At 39.9% G+C, this 19,938-nt stretch overlaps 1 protein-coding gene across 1 annotated transcript in view; it reads right to left on the bottom strand.

Annotated features, from left to right (window-relative positions):
- LOC147229210 (eukaryotic translation initiation factor 3 subunit H) overlaps positions 1 to 19,938 on the bottom strand; it is a 63,212-nt gene that overhangs the window by 15,936 nt on the left and 27,338 nt on the right. Inside the window, exon 3 of the mRNA XM_086154503.1 lies at positions 5,865 to 6,032. Coding sequence (XP_086010629.1) covers positions 5,865 to 6,032 — 168 coding nt within the window. The remainder of the gene's footprint in view (positions 1 to 5,864; positions 6,033 to 19,938) is intronic.

Consider the following 19,938-nt stretch of genomic DNA (forward strand, 5'->3'; position numbering starts at 1 on the left):
CAAGTAAATAATGATGGCGATAAATACATGCGCATTTCTGTACATATACTGACAGTCATCGGCGCCAAAGACCAGATGGAATCGTATAAAAAAGGAACGCAAGCGGTGGGATATCTTTAAAACATTAAACCACATCTATAAAAGAATTTGGTTCTACCATAGGGGGTGGGAAAGATGGCAAAAACAATGTACTTGGGATACCTTTTACAGGGATAAATATACTAAAGCAAACTTTTTATGAACCCCATTGAACTGTAAATATTGTTTGCAAATTTGTAAACATTTCTCACATTCTATGTTTTCTTGTAAGATATATCACTTTAAACACCCCTATAAACCTTTGTTATGCTAGTTATGGAAAAAAGGAACCTCATTTGTAAGTGAAATCTCCTTTTTTTTAATCTGTAACGGAGAATGGTAGAGTCCCAAATCTATTAGCCAATTTATCCACACTGTATGACTGCTCATGGAAAAAGAGCCAATTAATCAAGAATGTTTAGATGATCAAATATAACCAGAAATATATGCTTGCCTGGGTATTCACAGAAAAAAATAATCAAATGTGTAGAATGCCACCTCAGATTAACCTTTTCTTAATATGCTGATATAAAAAAAAAAAATCTCGAGGAGTTATGTACAAAGTACTTGAATAAAAAGTCAATTTTTATTGTGACAGAAACTTTTCAAGGTTTAGTATTGAAAGAGTAAAAGTACCTGATTATCAGTTAATATTAAAAATGGCCTTCTGGTGTTGTACTTGCACATTAATCAATCCCCACAATGAAGCCCAGAGAAACATGTTTTTTTTTTTCATTGTAAGAGAAACTTCAAAGAAGCGTGATTATCTGGGCGAAAAGTCAAATTAAACTTTAAGTCATTTTAGGATTAAACATGTATGCTGGGATTCATTTCTCTCTTTCTTGCCAATATATACACAGGGAAATGATTAACTACGAGAGGGCATAATAGGACCCTATACTTCTGGCCGCAAACCCAATGGGCACAGTTGTTCAACAAAAAATACATTAAAAGAAACATTAAAATGGATTGGAGAATGTGGGAATGTGTTTGTACAGTGATTCTTTTTGGTCACCTGTGAAAAGTATTCTATGCCCAAGTTGCTGAAATTCCCTTTTGTCCTCGTGAGGTAGCAGCAATCGGAGTTGTTAGTCACTCTGGTGAAATGTCATAAAAATCCCCTTAATACGTGTGATTTTTGTCTACATACCACCATGGCTGCTAGAATAGCTTTCTTCGCCTGTCACTGAACAAACTATATACATAAATGCTATTTTTCAACCCGGAATCAAGGGTTAAGTGTCTTCTTCAAGGGCATGTTGAAACCAACGGGGGATTGAGTTTCACTTTTGCCACAAACTTTATTCCAGTGAATGAACTTTCCATTAAATGTCTGCTTTTGTACCCTGCGGACGACTGACCGTTTTAGGTTCAGTGCTTGCTGAATTATAATTTTCCTACAAGTTTAAGCTGTTTCGGCTACGTTAAAGGGAATCCTAACACCAATAAAAAGGTTGCTTTATTCTTATAGCACTTATAGAGTAATTCCATTGGGGATAAAATGGAAATAAACACAAGACAAGAGTAAATATTCAAATCTTAATGCAAAATAATTTTCAGAGATAACATGCAATTGAACTGCACATTTTCACAACATTTTGTACAAAGCTGTCAAGAGGACCTCCTAAAGTGAAGTCAGAAATGTCCAGATCTCTCAGGGCAGATCTGTTTGCAGATGCAAGACAAATATTACAACTTAATTTGCAAGTGTCTGAAAAAGCATTTATTAGGGATTCCATTTATATATATATGTATACTCACTAGACATTTGCCACCAATATTGTTTCGGCTTAGAACTTGTCTTTAATTTAAAATAAGTCAACTACAAACACAAAATTTGAAGACAACATTAATATTAATGATGGATAATAAAATGTAAGCAGAAGGGAAAGGGGGGGGGGGCTGTCGGCTGCAAAGGCATTAGTGCAGCAACTTTTCTATTGTTAACAAAATCAAGCCTAGATTTGAGGTGAATAAACACTTAAAACCAGGGAAATGTGTATTCGGTCTAACGCAACCATTTCCATCACCTGCTCCATTTCTACTTCTTTTACCAGTAAGTATGTGCTTTAGGGTAAATGAACTGACAGCCGCTAAAGTACAGTCCGCTAGAAGTGTTTTCGTGACTTGTTCTGTTCCCGACAGCTAGCTCTGATAAACTATTTGCCTGCGGCACGCTTCAACACTGCTCAACATTGTTGATAAAGAATACCAACATTGGTTTAGTGATAAAACTCACCACATGCAAAGTGGTTCGCCTTAAGACAGGGGCAGGTTATAAATGATTTGGGGAAAACCAAAAAAAACAAACAAAACCTCAGAATGCAACTAAATAATAGAACATTACTATGACTTCTGTTAGATCTCAGTATCACGGTCAACATCTCTGTCCAAGGCAGTTGTGCACAAATTCCGTGCATGTTAAAATGAAGTTCCTCATAGTTAACTTTATACAGACTGGGTGAATAACTTCTTCCATAAAGCTCTTTTATCCTTTAAACTCAGCCACGAAGTCTATCGTGAGAATTCAAAGTTCTTGTACCTGACAGCAACATTACAAGCTAGTGGGAATTTAATACGAGGCCGGATCGGATTACAAAGTGCAGGAGCCGAGGCGCCATCAAAAATGATATTCACTGCGTTAGTTCATTGAAAGATGTTACTTTGACATAGACAAATCTTTTCTTGTGTCACCTCGACTAAACATGGTAGCTTAACTCCTTAAAGGATTCTTCCCAATACAGGAATATTCCCGCAAGTGCATAGGGATCATATGACGGAGATTTATTGTTAGGAACGGTTCACGAGTTGGTATGCTATGGGTCATCCGCTTGTTTTATCACACTACATCACTGGCTCTGTGAGCTTGGTATCAGTCACAGTAAATTTAATGATTTCAACCAGGCTCAAGCGGTGTATAACGAAAGACTTGAGAGCCACCGTATGTGCAGGTGTCCAGTTGCTGCCTTTGACTCAATCTCTCTATTTTAATGACAGTTGCCCTCTTATAAAGAAACTGTTGTCACGGCTGACAAACAACCCACTGTTTGTCCAAACAGCCAGAAGTTATTAAACCACTAACTGGCCAACTGACTGTTTTTTTTTTGTTTTGTTTTTTTACCCCCAATGGTTTCACTATTGGTAAAATAACCAGTCTGCTAATGACAACAGAAAAAAAAAAAAAAAAAGGAATCAATTTCATATTCCTATAACTTAAAAGCAGAAATAATGTCGATACCTGTAAGGTGCTCTGATCCATCAAGTGCTGCGTTATTGATTGGCGCTAACAGGAATGCTCATTTAAAGGAGGAAGGGCTGGCTGGCTGATCAGTCAGTCTTCTTAATGGCTAACTAGCTCTAGTTGATCAAAAGGGTTTGCATCGCATGGTTAATATTAGTCAATCTTGAGCCATGATGACCCTCAAATCATGTTTGACAGTGGGAAATTCCTTTACACTCGCCATCAGTGAGACATAGATGGTTTGTTTTTTTTGTTTGTTTGCTTTTTTACCAGAACCACTTTAGTTGCCATTGCTCTGTATCGGATAGAAATGCACAGGGCGGCTTATGAAAGACAGTCTTCATTTTTGTGAGCTTGTGCATTTTTGTGACAACTGTGGTATTTTGCACCACTCTTTGCTTCATAAAGCTAGGATACCATGGGCACATAGCTGCACAACATGGAGGATAAATAACAAATACTGAGTGACAATATTTACAGGGATTTATATTTTGCGACATCTTGCATACTGAGATGAAAGTCCCACTGCCATTGACAAACAGAAAGCATACATTACTTACACAAAATTAGATATTATGTGATTCTTCCCCAGTTTCATTCAGTGTAAGACTATCGATGATATCTATTATCTCTAAACTCAAGGACAAGGACACACTGCTGATGTTATGAAACGATTAACGATTCATTCAGCCTCATAAGAAGTATGCAATGACTGTAATATTAAAACCAAATGCAATGTTAGTCATTTAAAAGAGCACTTATTTCATCAATTTACTGTTGGTGCTCCAAGCTGCACCTCTGTTTTTACACCAATTTATCTGAGTATTTTGAAGTGTTGCTAAATGGTTCGGGCTAAAATCTTGATCATTAAGGGAAACGTATTTTAACGATACATAATGTAAACGCATGCGTGGTGTCTAATTTCTAGTGGCTGAATACAACCAATTAAAATTAAATGTTGTTATTGGGGGCAATTGATATTGTTGGCATGGCTTACAAGCCAAATGTTTTTCCTCAAAGTAAACCTAAAACTCTGTAATAGATGAGAAGTGTTTGCCTTAAGCCCCACCATAAGTGAGCTGGGATGTCAATGTATACTACATGAATATCGGCAAACTTCATACACAATCTAAACTGTTCCGTATGACGTTTAGCCCATTTGCTGATGAAACCTTGCGGTTTACTTCTGGGCTGGTGAGAGATGGCTGTCATTATTCCACATGAAAAGCAGACAATATGCTTTAGCTTATCCGTCTGACCATAACTAAGTTAAAAAAAAAAAGGTGAGTGAGGAAAGCCTCTGGCTTGGGCTGCAGCCAACAGCTCAAATTGATGCACTAATATGTGCTTCATGGGCTTCTGGAGGGGAAAAGTCCTTCACCTCAGTGATTCTGCGATCCTCCCCACGCACCTTTCAGCCCATGATCTACGTGTATGTGGTTTCTGCTCATCGTTCTCATCGCTGCCGTTGGCCTGAAAAGGACTCTAGACATTTGTGCTGCTCTTGTAAAACATGGCGTTACGTGCAGCATCTTTAACCTGAAAGTTACGTGGGAGGTGAGAGTGCTGGGCCTAAATTTGCAGTCACTCACACTCCCTACTTGGTTGTTTTATTCATTTTTTTTAGTCAAAACAGTTCAATCCAAACACACTTCACGTCAACTTAAATACACTTTGAGAAGAATGTCTCCCTATAAAAATCTGAATCAGACTAATTTGAGATATTTGTACATTTCTTTTTCTACATTTTTCACGCTGATAAATTGCTGAGAACATGTATATGTGAATTGAAGTCATGTCATCAGATGTGATTTGAAGAAGTTATATAATAGAAACATTTAAATAAAAGCCTAAATTTGACTTGGTATAGTTTGATCCTCATATTTAACCATGGATAAAATGTTATTACAACTATGTGACCATTAACTGTCGTAATTCTCAGTGTCAGAGGCAGTTTTTAGTGCAAGGAACAGTAGTCGATGTTGCCATGGTTTGTAAAAAGTAAGTAAATAAATATGTCTGCGACCTTGTGCAAGACTTTAACTAATGGTAGCCTATATTTCTGAGGCCATTGAGAGTATTATCACTGTTCATTTTGGGCATCGGAGCAGTTTTTGTGTCAGGTCAGTGTATGGCCTTGGTTGTGTTCTCTGCAATCAAGTTCCTTGACAGCAAAGTCGACACTGCACTCACCTGTGATTGTGGAGGAGTCCAGCCGAGTGTAAGACGCTTATATAACCCGTAATACGTAATAATATAAATGAACCAAGCTCTGCTGCTGGAACAAATTGAAGTTTTCCCTCATTTGACATGGTGTAAATAAACAAAAAAAAACATAGTAGCCATGCATAGTACTAGCAAAGATTTCCAAGTAAACAATGGCTAAATTCATGTGATTCATGTGACTAGTAACTAGTTATGCATGCAGCCCTGATTCAAACGATTTGGGGCATAATACTTACTAAAAAAAAATATGTATATATTTTCCTCAAAAGTGTAAATGTCCGGAACAACATCTGCTTTTCCACCTTTCTGTTCTACTTACCGTAAATGAGAACAACAGACTCTTCGATGGCATGCTGGTAGCTGAACTGGGAATCGAGCAGTGCGCGGCTGACAAAGGAACCGTAGTAGGTGGACTGGTACCATCCCACATGCAGATGGTCAATGTTGACGTGACGCAGAGAACGCATCATCTCCATCTGGTACTGAACTATAGGCAGAGATATAGGTAGAAAAGAAAGGAAATTAAGAGGTGGGGGTTTCACATCAGATTGAACTTGACAAATCATCATGGGCGTTTTTTTGAGATCTGAATATCTAGTCTCCATCTGGTACTGGACCGGGTTTACTGGCAGAAGGAGGGAGGAAAAAAAAAAGATGAGAGAAAATTGAGTAAAAGGGACTTGAACTGGCCGACGTGGATGTGATGGAAAAATAAACTAAGCGAGAGAAAAAGAAATGCTTCATCTTCTGTCTCAAGTGATTACTGAGGAGATTTTTTTTAAATCAAACATCAACCAGGACATCCATGCCACATTTTTGATTCATCATGCTGGGATGTTCTTGTTGGTGGGATAACATTTGGATAGATAAATGAACTGGTTTTCACCCCTGGACAGAAGACTTGTTAGATAACATTGAGAGCCATTTCACTGACTCAGACACATTGGAAGTGCACACAGACAGAAACCCAAACAAATTGGGCATGTTTGCTGTACCTAACAGAGGCAACAGCATGTAAGGGAAACAGGATCTCAGTGCAGGGTGGCTTGAGAAAGGTAGATAAATTAGGCTATCACTGGGCAGCTGGCCGAGCGCCTCTGGATTACCGGCCTGAAGGATGGCAAAAGAATGAGCTAGAAAAGTGGGAGAAGAAGAGGAAATGTGTATGGGAGTTTAAAAGATGAGCCTGTCAAAATGAAAATGGAGACGGATTGAATAAAAGAGTGATCAAACTCAATAATATACATAAGATATTGAAAAACTAAAACAAAAAGGGGGGGGTTTGCCCCTTGCAGGTTTTACAAGAAGCCTGAGTTTGACCCCTGGTGGTAATACTACAAAAGGCATTGAGATATTTGATAAAAAAAATATATACATATACACACACGCACATATATGTATGTATATAAATGTGTGTGAGTGTGTGTGTGCGTGTGCAAGTGTGTGTCTTAATTTAGATGCCCGACTCCTGCTACTTTATTGGAGCAGCACAGCGGATTGTCAAAGAGATTCTAAACCTCATGTGGGTATTGGTAGAGTATAAAATGCTAAATTTATCCTGTTTTTGCATGGACTATTTCACCATCTAATCCCCCCCCCCGAACACATGCATTAAATGTTTGCTGTTATTGATTACAGTTCTTCTGTGTTTTTTCTTCTCAAAAAATAAATGGCGATAGATTTCCACCGGGGCTTCTAATTATTTACACTTATGTTTTAGTGTTACACTGAGATAGGTGGCCGGTCACCTCCTTTTAGCAGAGTTTAGTTTAATAGAGCCAAGGCACACACCGCGCAACAAAACCCATGCTGAAAAACATTCAATTTCTGAAGGAAAGGGGTGGCGCTAACGTGCCTCTTCCCCTAAAATAATTACATTTCAACGTCTAAACTGGAGTGTGACGCAGAAGTCGCAAACAAAACAGACCTATTCAAAAACCTTGTTGTTTTGAGAGACAGACCGCCAGCACTAGTATAACCTTTTAATTCAACTTGATCAGCGTGCTGAGCGAGATAAAAGCAAACAGATTAGTCTTAAAGCGGAGGGAGGATGGATGAGACGGGGAAGAACCGAGCAATATCGGTTGCAAAAGAGTTGGAAAAGAGACCGCGTGACGATTCGGTGGCAAACGGAGGCAGGTGGCGAACGACACGGAGTATGTTTCTTGGCTTTTTTTTTTTTTGCAATTAGCATATTTCACAAAGAGAAATGCACAGCTTGGGTAAGCAGGTGGGGAAAATGCCAGGGTCTTCAATGTAATTTTGAGTTTAAAACAACCACTGGGGTGCACGCGGGGAGAAAATGATTAAGCGGGCGAGGTACACGAGTAAGCATGAAAGAGCATGCAGAGCAGAGCAAAGTAGAAACTGAGAAACAGTCTGTTTGGAGCGAGGCTCTGCCCAGGGGCAGCCCTGCAGCAGTCTCCAAGACACACAGACCTCAAGAGACAAAGACGGCAGCCTGTTACCCCACTACTATCTTCTACTCGCTTTATGGAGCTCTATGCCAATCAGTATAGGGCACATATGCCAGCTTCAACACTCCGACATCAGCAGGGAAATTGTGCACAAATTGACCTTTAAGCGGGGATTAAAAAATTGTCTGTCTTGTTTGTTCTGAGCAACTGGCTGGTTTTTTAAATTGTTATTCTCTGTATTGTTTTTGAGCGGATGAAGATTTACCATGAACTTTGGCTGCCCGGATCATTTATGTATCAAAAGCAATGAAAGTAAATACGTCATGCAATCTATAGTGCAACACTATTGTTATTAACGTTACTAACAACTGTTTCAGTTTTCCCGCAACTGATTAATATCTGTAATAACAAGTTTAATTTTCAATATAACACAGCTTAAGGCGCTTTTTGCCCTCTGAAAGTACACATAACTACTTATATATAGCACCACATATACTCCATTTATTTGAACATCACCACATATTCCCAAAATGGTATCACCAATTACTGCTCCTTACACACAGACTCAGCCTTGTACCTAACATTACACAGGGATTGGCTTCTAAACATATTTGTGAGAGCACACACACAATACTCTTCTGCAATCTTCTTGAAAACAAGTATAGAATCAGCACAGAAATATTTAAAATAAGGAGAAGCTTGTCAAACTTTGCAATAACATAATTGTTCACAGAGAGGACCAGCCTTGGGAGAATTTTCTTACAAGAAAATTCCAATATTTGTTTGGAGGGGGCTGTTAAATGACTCATACTGGGAGTTTGCAGTTAAAGCACTGAATGTGAGAATAGTAATCGATAAATTGTGTTGTGCTTTTTGGGGTTACCTCCACCACCTGTCTGTCTGACCACCATCTCTGCATTGCAGCTAATGAGGACCAGGACTGGAGCTCAAGCTGACCTGTTCTTGTCAAGTTACATAAAATGAGGCGCTTTTTCTTTACTGAAGGTTACGACTCAGCTTCTATAAAATCCCCATGTCTATAGGTAATAGGAGACTGACAGGAAACCTTGTTCGATGGGATTACTGCCTGTATGGCTAGTATAAAATAAAATAAAAAGTAAAAATAATTTTATTGTGGTTTATCAAAAATAAACCAGCTGAAACAGTGAATAATAACAGTGAAATAGTGCTTGTGCATGGTGTTAATCATAGTCATGGATAATTCTTACCCAAACACTTCACTATGATATGTTCAGTAAAGTTAATTTCTGTATTTTTACAATAAACCGAATGAATGTGGCGTTAATTCGGAATGTAAATGGTGATGTATCCTTAAGAGGATTTTTGGTCAGGACTTCAAACATGTTCAAAGAAGTGATGCAATGGTAATTGCAAGCCAGCTAATTGTTGAATTGGTGTATTAAGCTATCAAATAATTGGCTAAACTGCTGAAGGAATGCCTTTAGAGGACAGACATGACAAATCTTAATACAAATTCAATCAGAAGGATTGCAATTTTTTTTTTTCTCTCCCCCATGGTCCAGCAAGCATATCATTCACTTTACTACAAATTTCTATTCAAGGTTAGATCTGAATTTAATCGCAAATACATGGGGTATCTTAAGAACCAGGTTAATTCTATCTTGAAACTGCATCACTTACTGAATTATTTCTCAAGTGCAAAGAACTGCATAGAGGGCTTCAGAGAAATTCAAAGAACATGAAACTGCATTAGTTTCCCCCCCCCCCCCCCCTCTCAGAGCTGGTAGCGCTGCTGAGCACCCAAGTGACCAAGAGCCCAGGGCTTACAGAATGAAAGCTTCTTGGAAGTAAAGAGAAATCTTTCTGCGCAGACTGTCACTGCTCGCAAATTTTGGTTCGTAATTTGCTGGGGAAGCTCTGAAGTTAAAACCTATTTGCTAATGCTTGTGCTTTCCCTTTTTTTGTTTTGAAGTTGTTTGTCCACTGTAGATCTGCGGCCGAAATGGGAACATGAATAGAGGTGGGATTTCAAACTTGTGTTTCTCAACATTCATTTGGAAAACATCTTAGAGACCGTTTAAAAAAACTCCTTGCCTAAGACAATCATGTGATATCAATTATTTATACGCAGAGTATTGACATGAATCGAGTTTGAGAACTGACCAAAAAATGTTGCTATTTTCTATTAAAAAAATTAAGTTTTGGGATGCGAATGGAAAAAAAAAAAACTTTGTGTCGTAGTTTATGTTCTTTAAGGCAATGGAAATGTATTTTCTCCATGACACTTCTACTGAAGATTCCAGTACAGAAGCATGCTTTAAAAAACAAGTGTTCGGGTCATGACGACATTCTTAGAAAGCGGCTTGCAGCTTAGATAAAATAAATTTGGTTACACAGTAGATCAGTTGCAAGCCATTATACAACACTGACAGACTTATGGGAAAACTGAACGAGGATAAGATGAACAAGAGATTGTTTTATTTTTAACATTGGTTTTTATTACATCTGGGAGAATAATAGAGAATAATATATATATAGCATGGCTTCAAAATGTCTAGTGTCAATGATCCAAACAGATATCAAGACTACTCACATTTATTACATTTCCGAATTAAAAAAATGGCTTTCAATTATAAATGAGTCTTGGGGTAAAACTTAAAAATAAAGAGGTTTATGGTTGTCTTTTTTTAAATCATTTATTTTTGACACTACTTAGGAGTCCAGTAGCTCAGCAGATGCCATGACGACATTCAGACAAAGTGCCATGCAACCTGAATCACGCGGTTGGGTTACACAGTAGACTAGTGGCGAACCAGCAGGCTCATCTGTTGAAGATCTCATTCACACGCTTACTATCTCGCTTGTTTAAAAACCAAAAAGTCCTGCGGCGAATATAAGGCAGAAAAACTTGCAGAACCGTCTCATGTCTTACCGCCAATCCAGCTGCTCTACGTGTCAAGCAGAGACTGAGGAGAAAGATGTGCAGCGCACAACAGGTGGGAATACAACTAAGATATTGACATATTTGTAAAATCTCTGGGTTACATCAAGGGCAGCTGTACTTGGTTGTAGACACTCGAGGGTGTTTGGCCTTTCATCCGAGGGGCCTGTTCGTCTCCAACGCTGCCGTGTGAAGTCCTCCTTGGAGATTTAACAACCATTCACACCTGTGATTCCATTTACACTTGGTCCCTGGGGGCTGGGGCAATTTTAATCAGGAATCGGGATTTACAAGTGGTGACTGAGAATATTGAGGCAGTGTAGTGTTGGACTGAGTGTAAATACTGACAAATTGTATCGCTAGGTGAAAAACACATTGATGTTTGGAAAGCGCCACACTAAATAAAAGGTAATACTTCTGGTAAGGGGAGGGGGGGGGGGTTCCTCTGTTTGTTTGTTTTTTTCCACCTTTTTTTCCTCTCTTCTCTGGAAAGCCCTCACTTGATAAGAAAAAAAAAAACAAATAGAATGTAAGGTCTTGATCAAGACAGAGGGATCATAAATAGCTAGGTATATGCTAAATAAGATGGTTTAGGAGCCAACTGTGTTTTCATTTTCAAAGGAAAGACGTATTTATACCTCAATGCTGGGTTGCAAAAAGACAGAGTGTAATGTTCTGTGGACACAACAGGAGTGTTAGGCAGAGAATAGACAATTTACCAATATCATCAAGGCGTGGGGTGAGAGCACATACTTTTGTTTGCTATTCCACCCGCATTTCGCTGCCCTGCTGCCTTTCCTATCAATCAATGTGGGTCTCAAGGCCAGACATGGAATGAGTCTGGCCATTCTCTTAGTGCTGCTTGATTGCGCGTGCTTGGTGACAGGGAAGGGAGAAGGGGTAAAGTCAGTTTGTGCGATAAAGTAAATGCGTGCTTAAAAGAAAATCTAGGAGCTGGAGTGTTTGGATAGGGAGAAAATGGAGGACACCGGATGTGATGCTGTGTGACAATATCAAAGATGGCTGTACAATATGCCCCACTTAGATGTGGCAGAGAGACATTTGTGTAAGCTGTACTTCCGATGCCTGAGTGTGTGTGTGTGTGTGTGTGTGTGTGTGTGTGTGTGTGTGTGTGTGATGAGGCAATTATTAGCTAGAGGCTTGACTCTGCACCTTGGGAGGCCATGTTAAAAGTCGTCAAAAATCTGAGTGTGTGTGTGTGTGTGTGTTTGTGTGTGTGTGGTGCGTGTGTAGACGGGCACATGCGCAAACACACACACAGGTGCATGGACGTCTGTCTCTGCAGTGAAGCTGACGGATAGTCCATACGCTAATACTCAATGACACAAGAGGTGAACTGCATCAGACCTTGCATTTCGCTGCAGGCAACAACATCTCGGTACAGGCGGTGTGATGTGCGCGCATGTGTGTGTGTGTCTGTGTCTCCAAATGTGAGGATGCATGTTTGTTTGTGTCACAGCACATTCTAATCATCACAATGACAGGCTGATGACGTCTTGCCTGTAAATACTACAGCGCTTCTGTGTGTTGAAACACATGTAAGCAGAAACACAAACAGGGACGCTGTTCCTGGAAAGCAGGACGACGCGGTACAGCGTTTATTTCACAGTGTAATTGAACCATCGACAGAAACTTAAGATATCGCGGTGCGTTTGTTTTCTGAAAGACCTTTTTCATGAAATATAATAAGAGCAAAGTTGCACAGATTGAAAATAAATATTGACTCCAAGTACGGCAACATGGGAGCTTTCCAAGTCAATAACTCTCCTTTAGTTCTAGTGGTGCTGGAATTGGTATGATTGCTCTGTAACGTCCCCAATAACTTGTCTTTGCAGCTTTTCAGTAAAGATGCACATAAACTTGGCCCCATTGCTTTTACCCTTAAATATGATAAAACTAGAATGCAATCTAACGGAAAAAGAAATTTGTGCTCAGCGGAACAGAAACTAGCTTCTCAAGGTAGAAAATAACCAAATAGTGTATCCGTGCACCATCTGCTCTCACTTTGATGCATCCCTGATTGCTCACACCAAACACACAACACCTTACACAAGAGGTGGGAACACTACGTCCCTGAGCCGCATCCAGCCTTCAGCTTTGTTTACACCCAGCCCACAGGGATTTACATCCACTACAATCCTATTAATTATTTACATTTAACTTTTTTCCTGCCATGTTTAAATAGTACCACCAGATGGTGCACAACAACTACATAGGACCTTTTCCAATGTCAAGTTCCTTTCTTTTCTTAACCTAATGCTTGACACCCTCGGGGTGAACGAACAGACAAAAAGGCGGGGAAAATGAGGTGGTCTGAAAAATAATTTTTAACTGAAGCATGTGTCTCATTTGGTCGGAATAGCATTGTTATCGAGAAGGAATACAAAATTTGGCTTGCTAACTATGCTAGCAACTTGTCAGACCAAAAAGCCGCTGCTACAAGGTCAGACGCGAACTTGCAGATTCAGCAAATTATTTTATTTGTCATTCTACTAATGAAGATAACAAAGCAAAAGCTTGCTGTCTACTGGTATGCAAGTTAGTCGATAAGCAACAAATGTCAAAGAGATCATTTGCACACATCCCTGTGCTAGCGACGCTGAGAGAAGCCCCTAAACATGTGGCGGAATCGGGTCAGATGCTGGACAAGCGCCACAGGGGATTCTGCGGTCGATGATGGAATTTCTTAAGTTGTGAGAAGTTACTTCAACTGGTGTTGTGTCCCCTATCGGTCGATGATTAAGAAACTGACAAACTCACAATATGTTTCATACCTCCTTGAACAAGAAAAAGCCATACCCTTTGACAGCGGGTGGGAGGAAGATGTTATCTGGTTCAACTTTTGTGACTAAATCCAGTGTGAGGAAGCTGAGCACACCACAGAGCTCAGCTCGCCGGCGAACACTCGATGGTGACCTGAGAATCTCTGCAACAAAGTTGCCGGCAGTTTCTGATGTGCAGGGAAAAAAAGGCTGACTGGCAAAATGGTTCCCGTTAAATCCATTAAACGTTAGTTCTTTTTTTTTTTAATCTTCCTACCTAAAAGTAGGACAATGGAAATGGACTTTCATACATTCTATACTTTATGCTCCCTCATCGACCAAAGATCTGGTCAGCCTCGCAGATTGGAAAATTAAATACGGCCCTGAAGCCCAAAAGTGTGGCGACCCCTGCCTTAGCCAAAAGCCTAATTGATTCATGTGTGGTAGAGGGTCATGAAGTCCCTGGCAGCTAACTGTGGCTTGGAATGTGCTATGGGCATTGTGGAGGGGCTGTGACAGGAAAAAAAGAACGGGTTTAGTCCAATAATGTTGTTACACCTTTTTCTGCAGGAGTTCAACAAAGTCTCGGTAGATTTTATGTGCACACACCTAGCCCCGAGTAAAAAGGAAACGTAACTTTATTATACGGTGCTTTCCTAACGTGATATATCGATCCAGCAATGTCGTTCAACGTTACATGGAAAAGCAGGAAAAGACATCCATAGGAGGTTGATATTTGCAGAGCTAGTTGGGTTGCAAATGTAAAAATATCAAGTTCTCCATGTTTGTCAGTGTTTCCTGTTGGTGGCAAAGAGAACATGCTTGTCATGGCATGTCTAGAATGCATAAAGAAGTTGCAATATTTTTGAATTTGCAATATACTTGAGCAGTATTGCAGTACAAATTCTGACCATCAAAATTGATGCACCAGTGAGTGTAATTTAAAAGGACATATTACTGGCAATAACACAAGAATATATAAATGAATAAAATGTAAGTAAATCATATTTTAGACAAATGAATGCGGGGGACAGACTAACTTATTTTCAAGTTCTGCCCATAAATAGTTGAGCCTTCAGTGAGTAAGTCATTCTGTTTCTGTAACACATTTAAAGAGAATGAAATTAAGATTTTTTACAAAGAGTGGAAGGAGACCTCTTCCACAAACTAAAGCCACACAGGTCCTGTCGTTTTATCTACATTCTCACACACACTATGTACACATTTGGACTCCATTTTGCCAAAATGACCAGAATCTTCTTGTGCCTGCTGAATTACTTTGCTCCACGACAATCTCATGCATCTGAATACAAAGTGAAATACACTCTTGGTATTCTTCTATGGCCAGAAAACATAAAAACATTCAAATGCTTTGGCCGCCTGCTTTGTTTCATTTTCATTTTTCTCCATATTTCTATCAGAGTCCATTCTCCACAATACAAATCGCTGCTGATCAAAAGAGTCCAATTGACCAAATGCACTACTTTTCCGGCTGGATTTGTGGAAGGCGTTCAGCAGAGGTCACTTTTAAGATGCGGGTCTTGCCCCCGGTGTCATGAAATATGATAAAGTTGAGCTGCCTGTGCAGCGCAAGAAAAAAAAAAAAGGGAGTGAAAAAGGTATAGAAAGTTATTCACAAGGACATTTAAGATGAAACATCACCAAATGCAGGGGCGATACATCGAACCGCACTAAACGAGTTTTACAATGTTGTCTCTGTCAGCCATTAACGCTCACATTCACACACTGAAGAGGGCTGTTGTTGAAGGTCCCTACTTGTTCATCACGAGCAATTAGAGGTTTAGTATCTTTATCAAGGACACTTTGACACAGACTCTGGAGGAGCTGGTGATTGAACTATTGGCCTTCTGATAACATTACCTGAGCAATTGTATACAGCCCTTCCTGTAGCCGGGCCCCTTGTAAGTAAGAGGTAGTAAAAGTATCGAAACAAGATTGATGAAACTAAATATACATTGTTACTGTGTTGATCCTAACCATGGACTGTGCTGCCGAAGGTATTCCAGATATGATTTGGGAAAGGCTCTTGTGTAAAAGAATTGTACGTCAGAACTTTTCACTGTGAACCGCTGCTTCGGATGAAACATTCCTCTGGTTTCCAAGTCCCATCTAATTCACATTCATTATGCCAAGCTTATTTTGTCTCACTGGCACAAAACAATATGCCAATTAAACCCTGAGCTAACAGACATTACCCAAGAGTGTGCTGCAAAGTGCTACCTACATAAATCTTGGATTGATTTTGTTTTATTTGCTCTCAAACTCTTTCTCTATCTCCCTCAGACAACAAAAAATTCTACGCGAGAGCCAAAATACATGCACAAAGTGAAACTATTCAAACATTCACATACGACTGCTTGCCAGGCAGCGAGAACACCTGGCTTCTACTGGGTCCATCGGTATGTTGGTTTTTCTGTCTTAAGCTTGCCATGGTATCCCAAAGGGAACATTTCAGAAGTAAAGCAACCCATTTGCACAGACTCGCCGATTTAATATTTTCCCCTTGAGATTTTAGTCAGTCAAAGACAGGAAGCTGTATCAAGTTAAATGTCTCCTTTCGTCAATTTGAACGTACGCTTTTAATGTAAAAGACGTGTCCAGATTGGACTTTGTTTGAAAAACAGAACAAATTTAAATTCAAATCTTTGTACTTTTTAAGACCTTAAAACACTTGATAGCCTTAACTTTGACACTTTACATTTTATTTGTATTTCTTATTCTCCCTCCTACCAACTATTATTGCTATGTTTTACATGAAACTCTGGCACAGCAATTTCCTTCGGGATAAATAAAGTTGTTCTTATTCTTATTCTTATTCTTAAATGTTACACCGTTTGCATATATCTTTGCGTCCTTCTGAATTAACTCTCATTATCACTGAGCCACATCATTAACACGGTACTACCCTGCACAAGAACCACATCACTGAGTGAGAAGTACTTCCTGTTGGAGTAAATAAATTATTCGCTATTGCAGACAAAGCTGATCTTGGGCAGTACTTTCTTGGACATTAAACATCAAGCCCGTTTTTCCATTTCTTCACAGAAAAAGGGGACAAATCCCTTCAATGTATTTTCAAGGTCAGCTGGGCCTAATATGAGAGCCCCATAGATCGTCCTTTTCTCATTGTTTTTGGTCTATCCAGATGCTCATCAGCGGAATGAGGGAACATTGATAAATGTGCGAGCTGCCAGGAAGTAAATGGTGGTATCGAGTAGTGGTCTACTCCGGCATGTCAAGAGAGGCAAGACGCTAATTTTCACCAGCAAGGCTGTAATGGGATCTGTGTGCCTATTTGTGAGTGCCTCTGTGTGTTTCTGTGAGCGCACCCACAGTGGTCTATGTTCCACCTGGCACAGTGGATTAGGTGCAATTAATCTTAGTTAAGCAAGCCCTGCAGAGAACTGCTCCCTTACACTTGCATGCACACTTGCATGTGTGTGAAAATTCAGTGACGCTCTGACACAGAAGACTGAGAGCATAGCGAGGCTGCTGCTTCGTGTGCATGACATACCAACTACTTCACCTGTGCTTATGTGACAGCGCCACTTGTCACGGGTCTTACGGAGATAATGTTCAAGGGTAAAGGTGTGGCCGTGTTGGCTGGCATGTTCGCACCCCAATTTCTCTTTTTGAAAGGGATAAAAAAAGTAAGCCAATAGCACTTGATCTTATGGTCAGTGCTTGCTTAACTGTCTGTTTACTAAAGAGGCATGCAGTGTGTATCGCGCTTTTTCTGTATAATCCCTAACAGCAGCAGATCAACTTAAAACCCCTGAAAAGACTATCTGCGGCCTTCTTATATTCAAAAGGTGCTCGCATGGTCTTTTACTTAAGGAACCGCGATTGTACTCAAAAGACTATGTTTACATGTGGAGGTTCGTTTTGTTTCTTCCGCAAATATTGCAATACCATTTCATCAGAAGCAATCATTTTTCGCATCCATATCCCATGTGCATTCACCTGAAAGGGGAACAAGTGTACTTACTTGCATGAGTAAACACAGGGCAATCTGTGATTAACACAGCCTAATAGCACAGCAAAGCAGGAGAAGACATTTCGGGCTCGTGGAAGTGAAAGTATTGCTTGGTTTCAATACGCAGTGGAGGGGTGTTACTTTATGATGGACTCGATGTATGAGACTCAACATCTTAGGCTGAGCTGCAGTGAGTCAGAGGGACAAAGCTGACAAACAACTGTTTGTTTGGAACAGACATTTTAATTTTATTTAAGGATATAAAATCGTGTTTGTTAAAGCTGTCTGAATTGCTCCTGGAGGCTAGCTTATGAAAAAAAGAACCCCTTTCTACCATTCTGAAGTTCTGTAATAATAATAATCCTTAGAATGTGGTCTGAATGATTAGATTTCAATGCATCCTGAGGCGACAGAAACATCCACACTGATACATTTTCATTTAAAACCGCAATTGCAAAACTGAAATTATCTCCATCCACACAGCACCGTGTCAGAATTAATCTTTCTTCCATCCACAGACAAAATCAGCTCAACATAAGACCGATAACGTGCCTCTGAAGCATAAAGGCGGAAGTTTATTATAAAATGCAGTATTTAACTGCACAACTACTCTTAGCAAAAGCATCAGTGTTGGCAGGCGTGTGTTTTGTTAAGCATGTTGAATCCACAGCCAAGTAAGAAAATCCTGTTAAGTTTGATTTTTTTAGGATAGAGGAGCATGCGATTTCAGACGTTCTAGTGATTTGCGACTGTTGGAAATTACAATTTTCTCGGATAGTTGAATCTAGAATCTAGACATGCCCTTCACTCACTCTTTTATCAATTTTTTCACAGCATTGAAAGAATTGTGGATCTCCTGGATCAATTTTATCTCAGTAGAACTAAAAGTTGTCTGACAATTAAATGTATTGCCTGAAGACAAATCAGTCATTTCTTTTGTATTTATGTTCATACATACGTAGTCATTGGCTCACACTATTAAAACCCATCTTTATGGTTTATATCTCCAGTGAAGTGCATTGAGTCTTGTCCTAATCAATAGAAAACAATGTATTGAAGTGAACTCAAAAACTTTTGGTTTCGTATACCCCCAGGACTTTTGCAGGAAATAGAGTAATTTGTCTTCAAGATTTTATAATTATAGTCTTCTATTCTTGTGCCACTATCAAGGAGCTGCTTATTTTCAGTGGGGTAGAACTCTTTTGGATATCTAGGACTAGCCAGGATCAGTTTTGGCATTGTCGCAGGAGACTGCATGGCACCGAAACAAAAGGGCCAACTCAATAGAAACTCTGGGTAGTTGATGTCTGCGACGGAGATGAGCGGAAAACGAATTAGTGGAAAGTACACGTCAGCTGCGGGAAAAGGTCTGAAATTTAATATCAACCAAAGAACCAAATGCCGGTGGATTTTCATTTTGGTGCGTAAATCACATAAGGCTAAAAGGAAGGAGGGAAGGAAGGAAGGGACATGTGCTGACAAAACCCAACTGTCATTCACACATGCCGCCTTTTCCAGGAATGTTCCAGTGTTTTCCCAAAAAGGAGCACTCTGCAGATGAGAACAGGGTCCACCTCAGGACCTAGACATATTACAGGGAATACGCTGGGAGGTCTGTTGCTGCAAAGAAAGCAGGAGAATAACTGTGAAGGACATCACTCGCTTCACATCCTCCCTCCAAGACATTTATTTCTTATACAAAAGCTCTAAAAGCTGCAGCTCGTTGCCTCTCGTGGCGTACCGCTCATTTTTAATTTATTTCTACTTTCTCTCCGTTTCACAGTCAACTTTTAATGTTCCTTTTACAATGTTCAGTGTATTCTTTTCTGACTCGCGTGTCTCGTCTCTTTCTGACTGTCAAACACATTAACAGAGGAATGGAGCTGAACAAAATGGTTCTTCACTTGATATGCTGACATTTTCCCTCTCTTGCTCCCTTGATGTTTAAGGGCAACTTCTGTGTACATTAAACCTACGCCGGCCTCGTCCGGCTGACTGGTGAGGTCATGTCATATGCACAAAGGGACGAGACGGGAATGTTCTAGTACGAGGTTGCTCGTTTGAATTGTAAAAATGACCCGTGACGCCTGAAGGGATTCCCTGCTTTTTAACCAGTTTAGCCGGTAAAGAGGCGAAACACAAAAATGGAGGGATATTCAGTGAAGGGGTTGAATCGGCGCAGGGGGTAACAATTTCTGCTCGGTCCTCTAGGCCATTCATGTCCATACTGCTCAATTTAGTACTGCACCTATTCTCAGATTCCTGCGGGGCTA

The sequence above is a fragment of the Fistularia commersonii genome, chromosome 11 (genome assembly GCF_037954325.1).
Source record: "Fistularia commersonii isolate RoL2024-O1a breed Wild chromosome 11, RoL_Fcom_v1.0, whole genome shotgun sequence".
In the NCBI taxonomy this organism is placed as follows: Eukaryota; Metazoa; Chordata; class Actinopteri; order Syngnathiformes; family Fistulariidae; genus Fistularia; species Fistularia commersonii.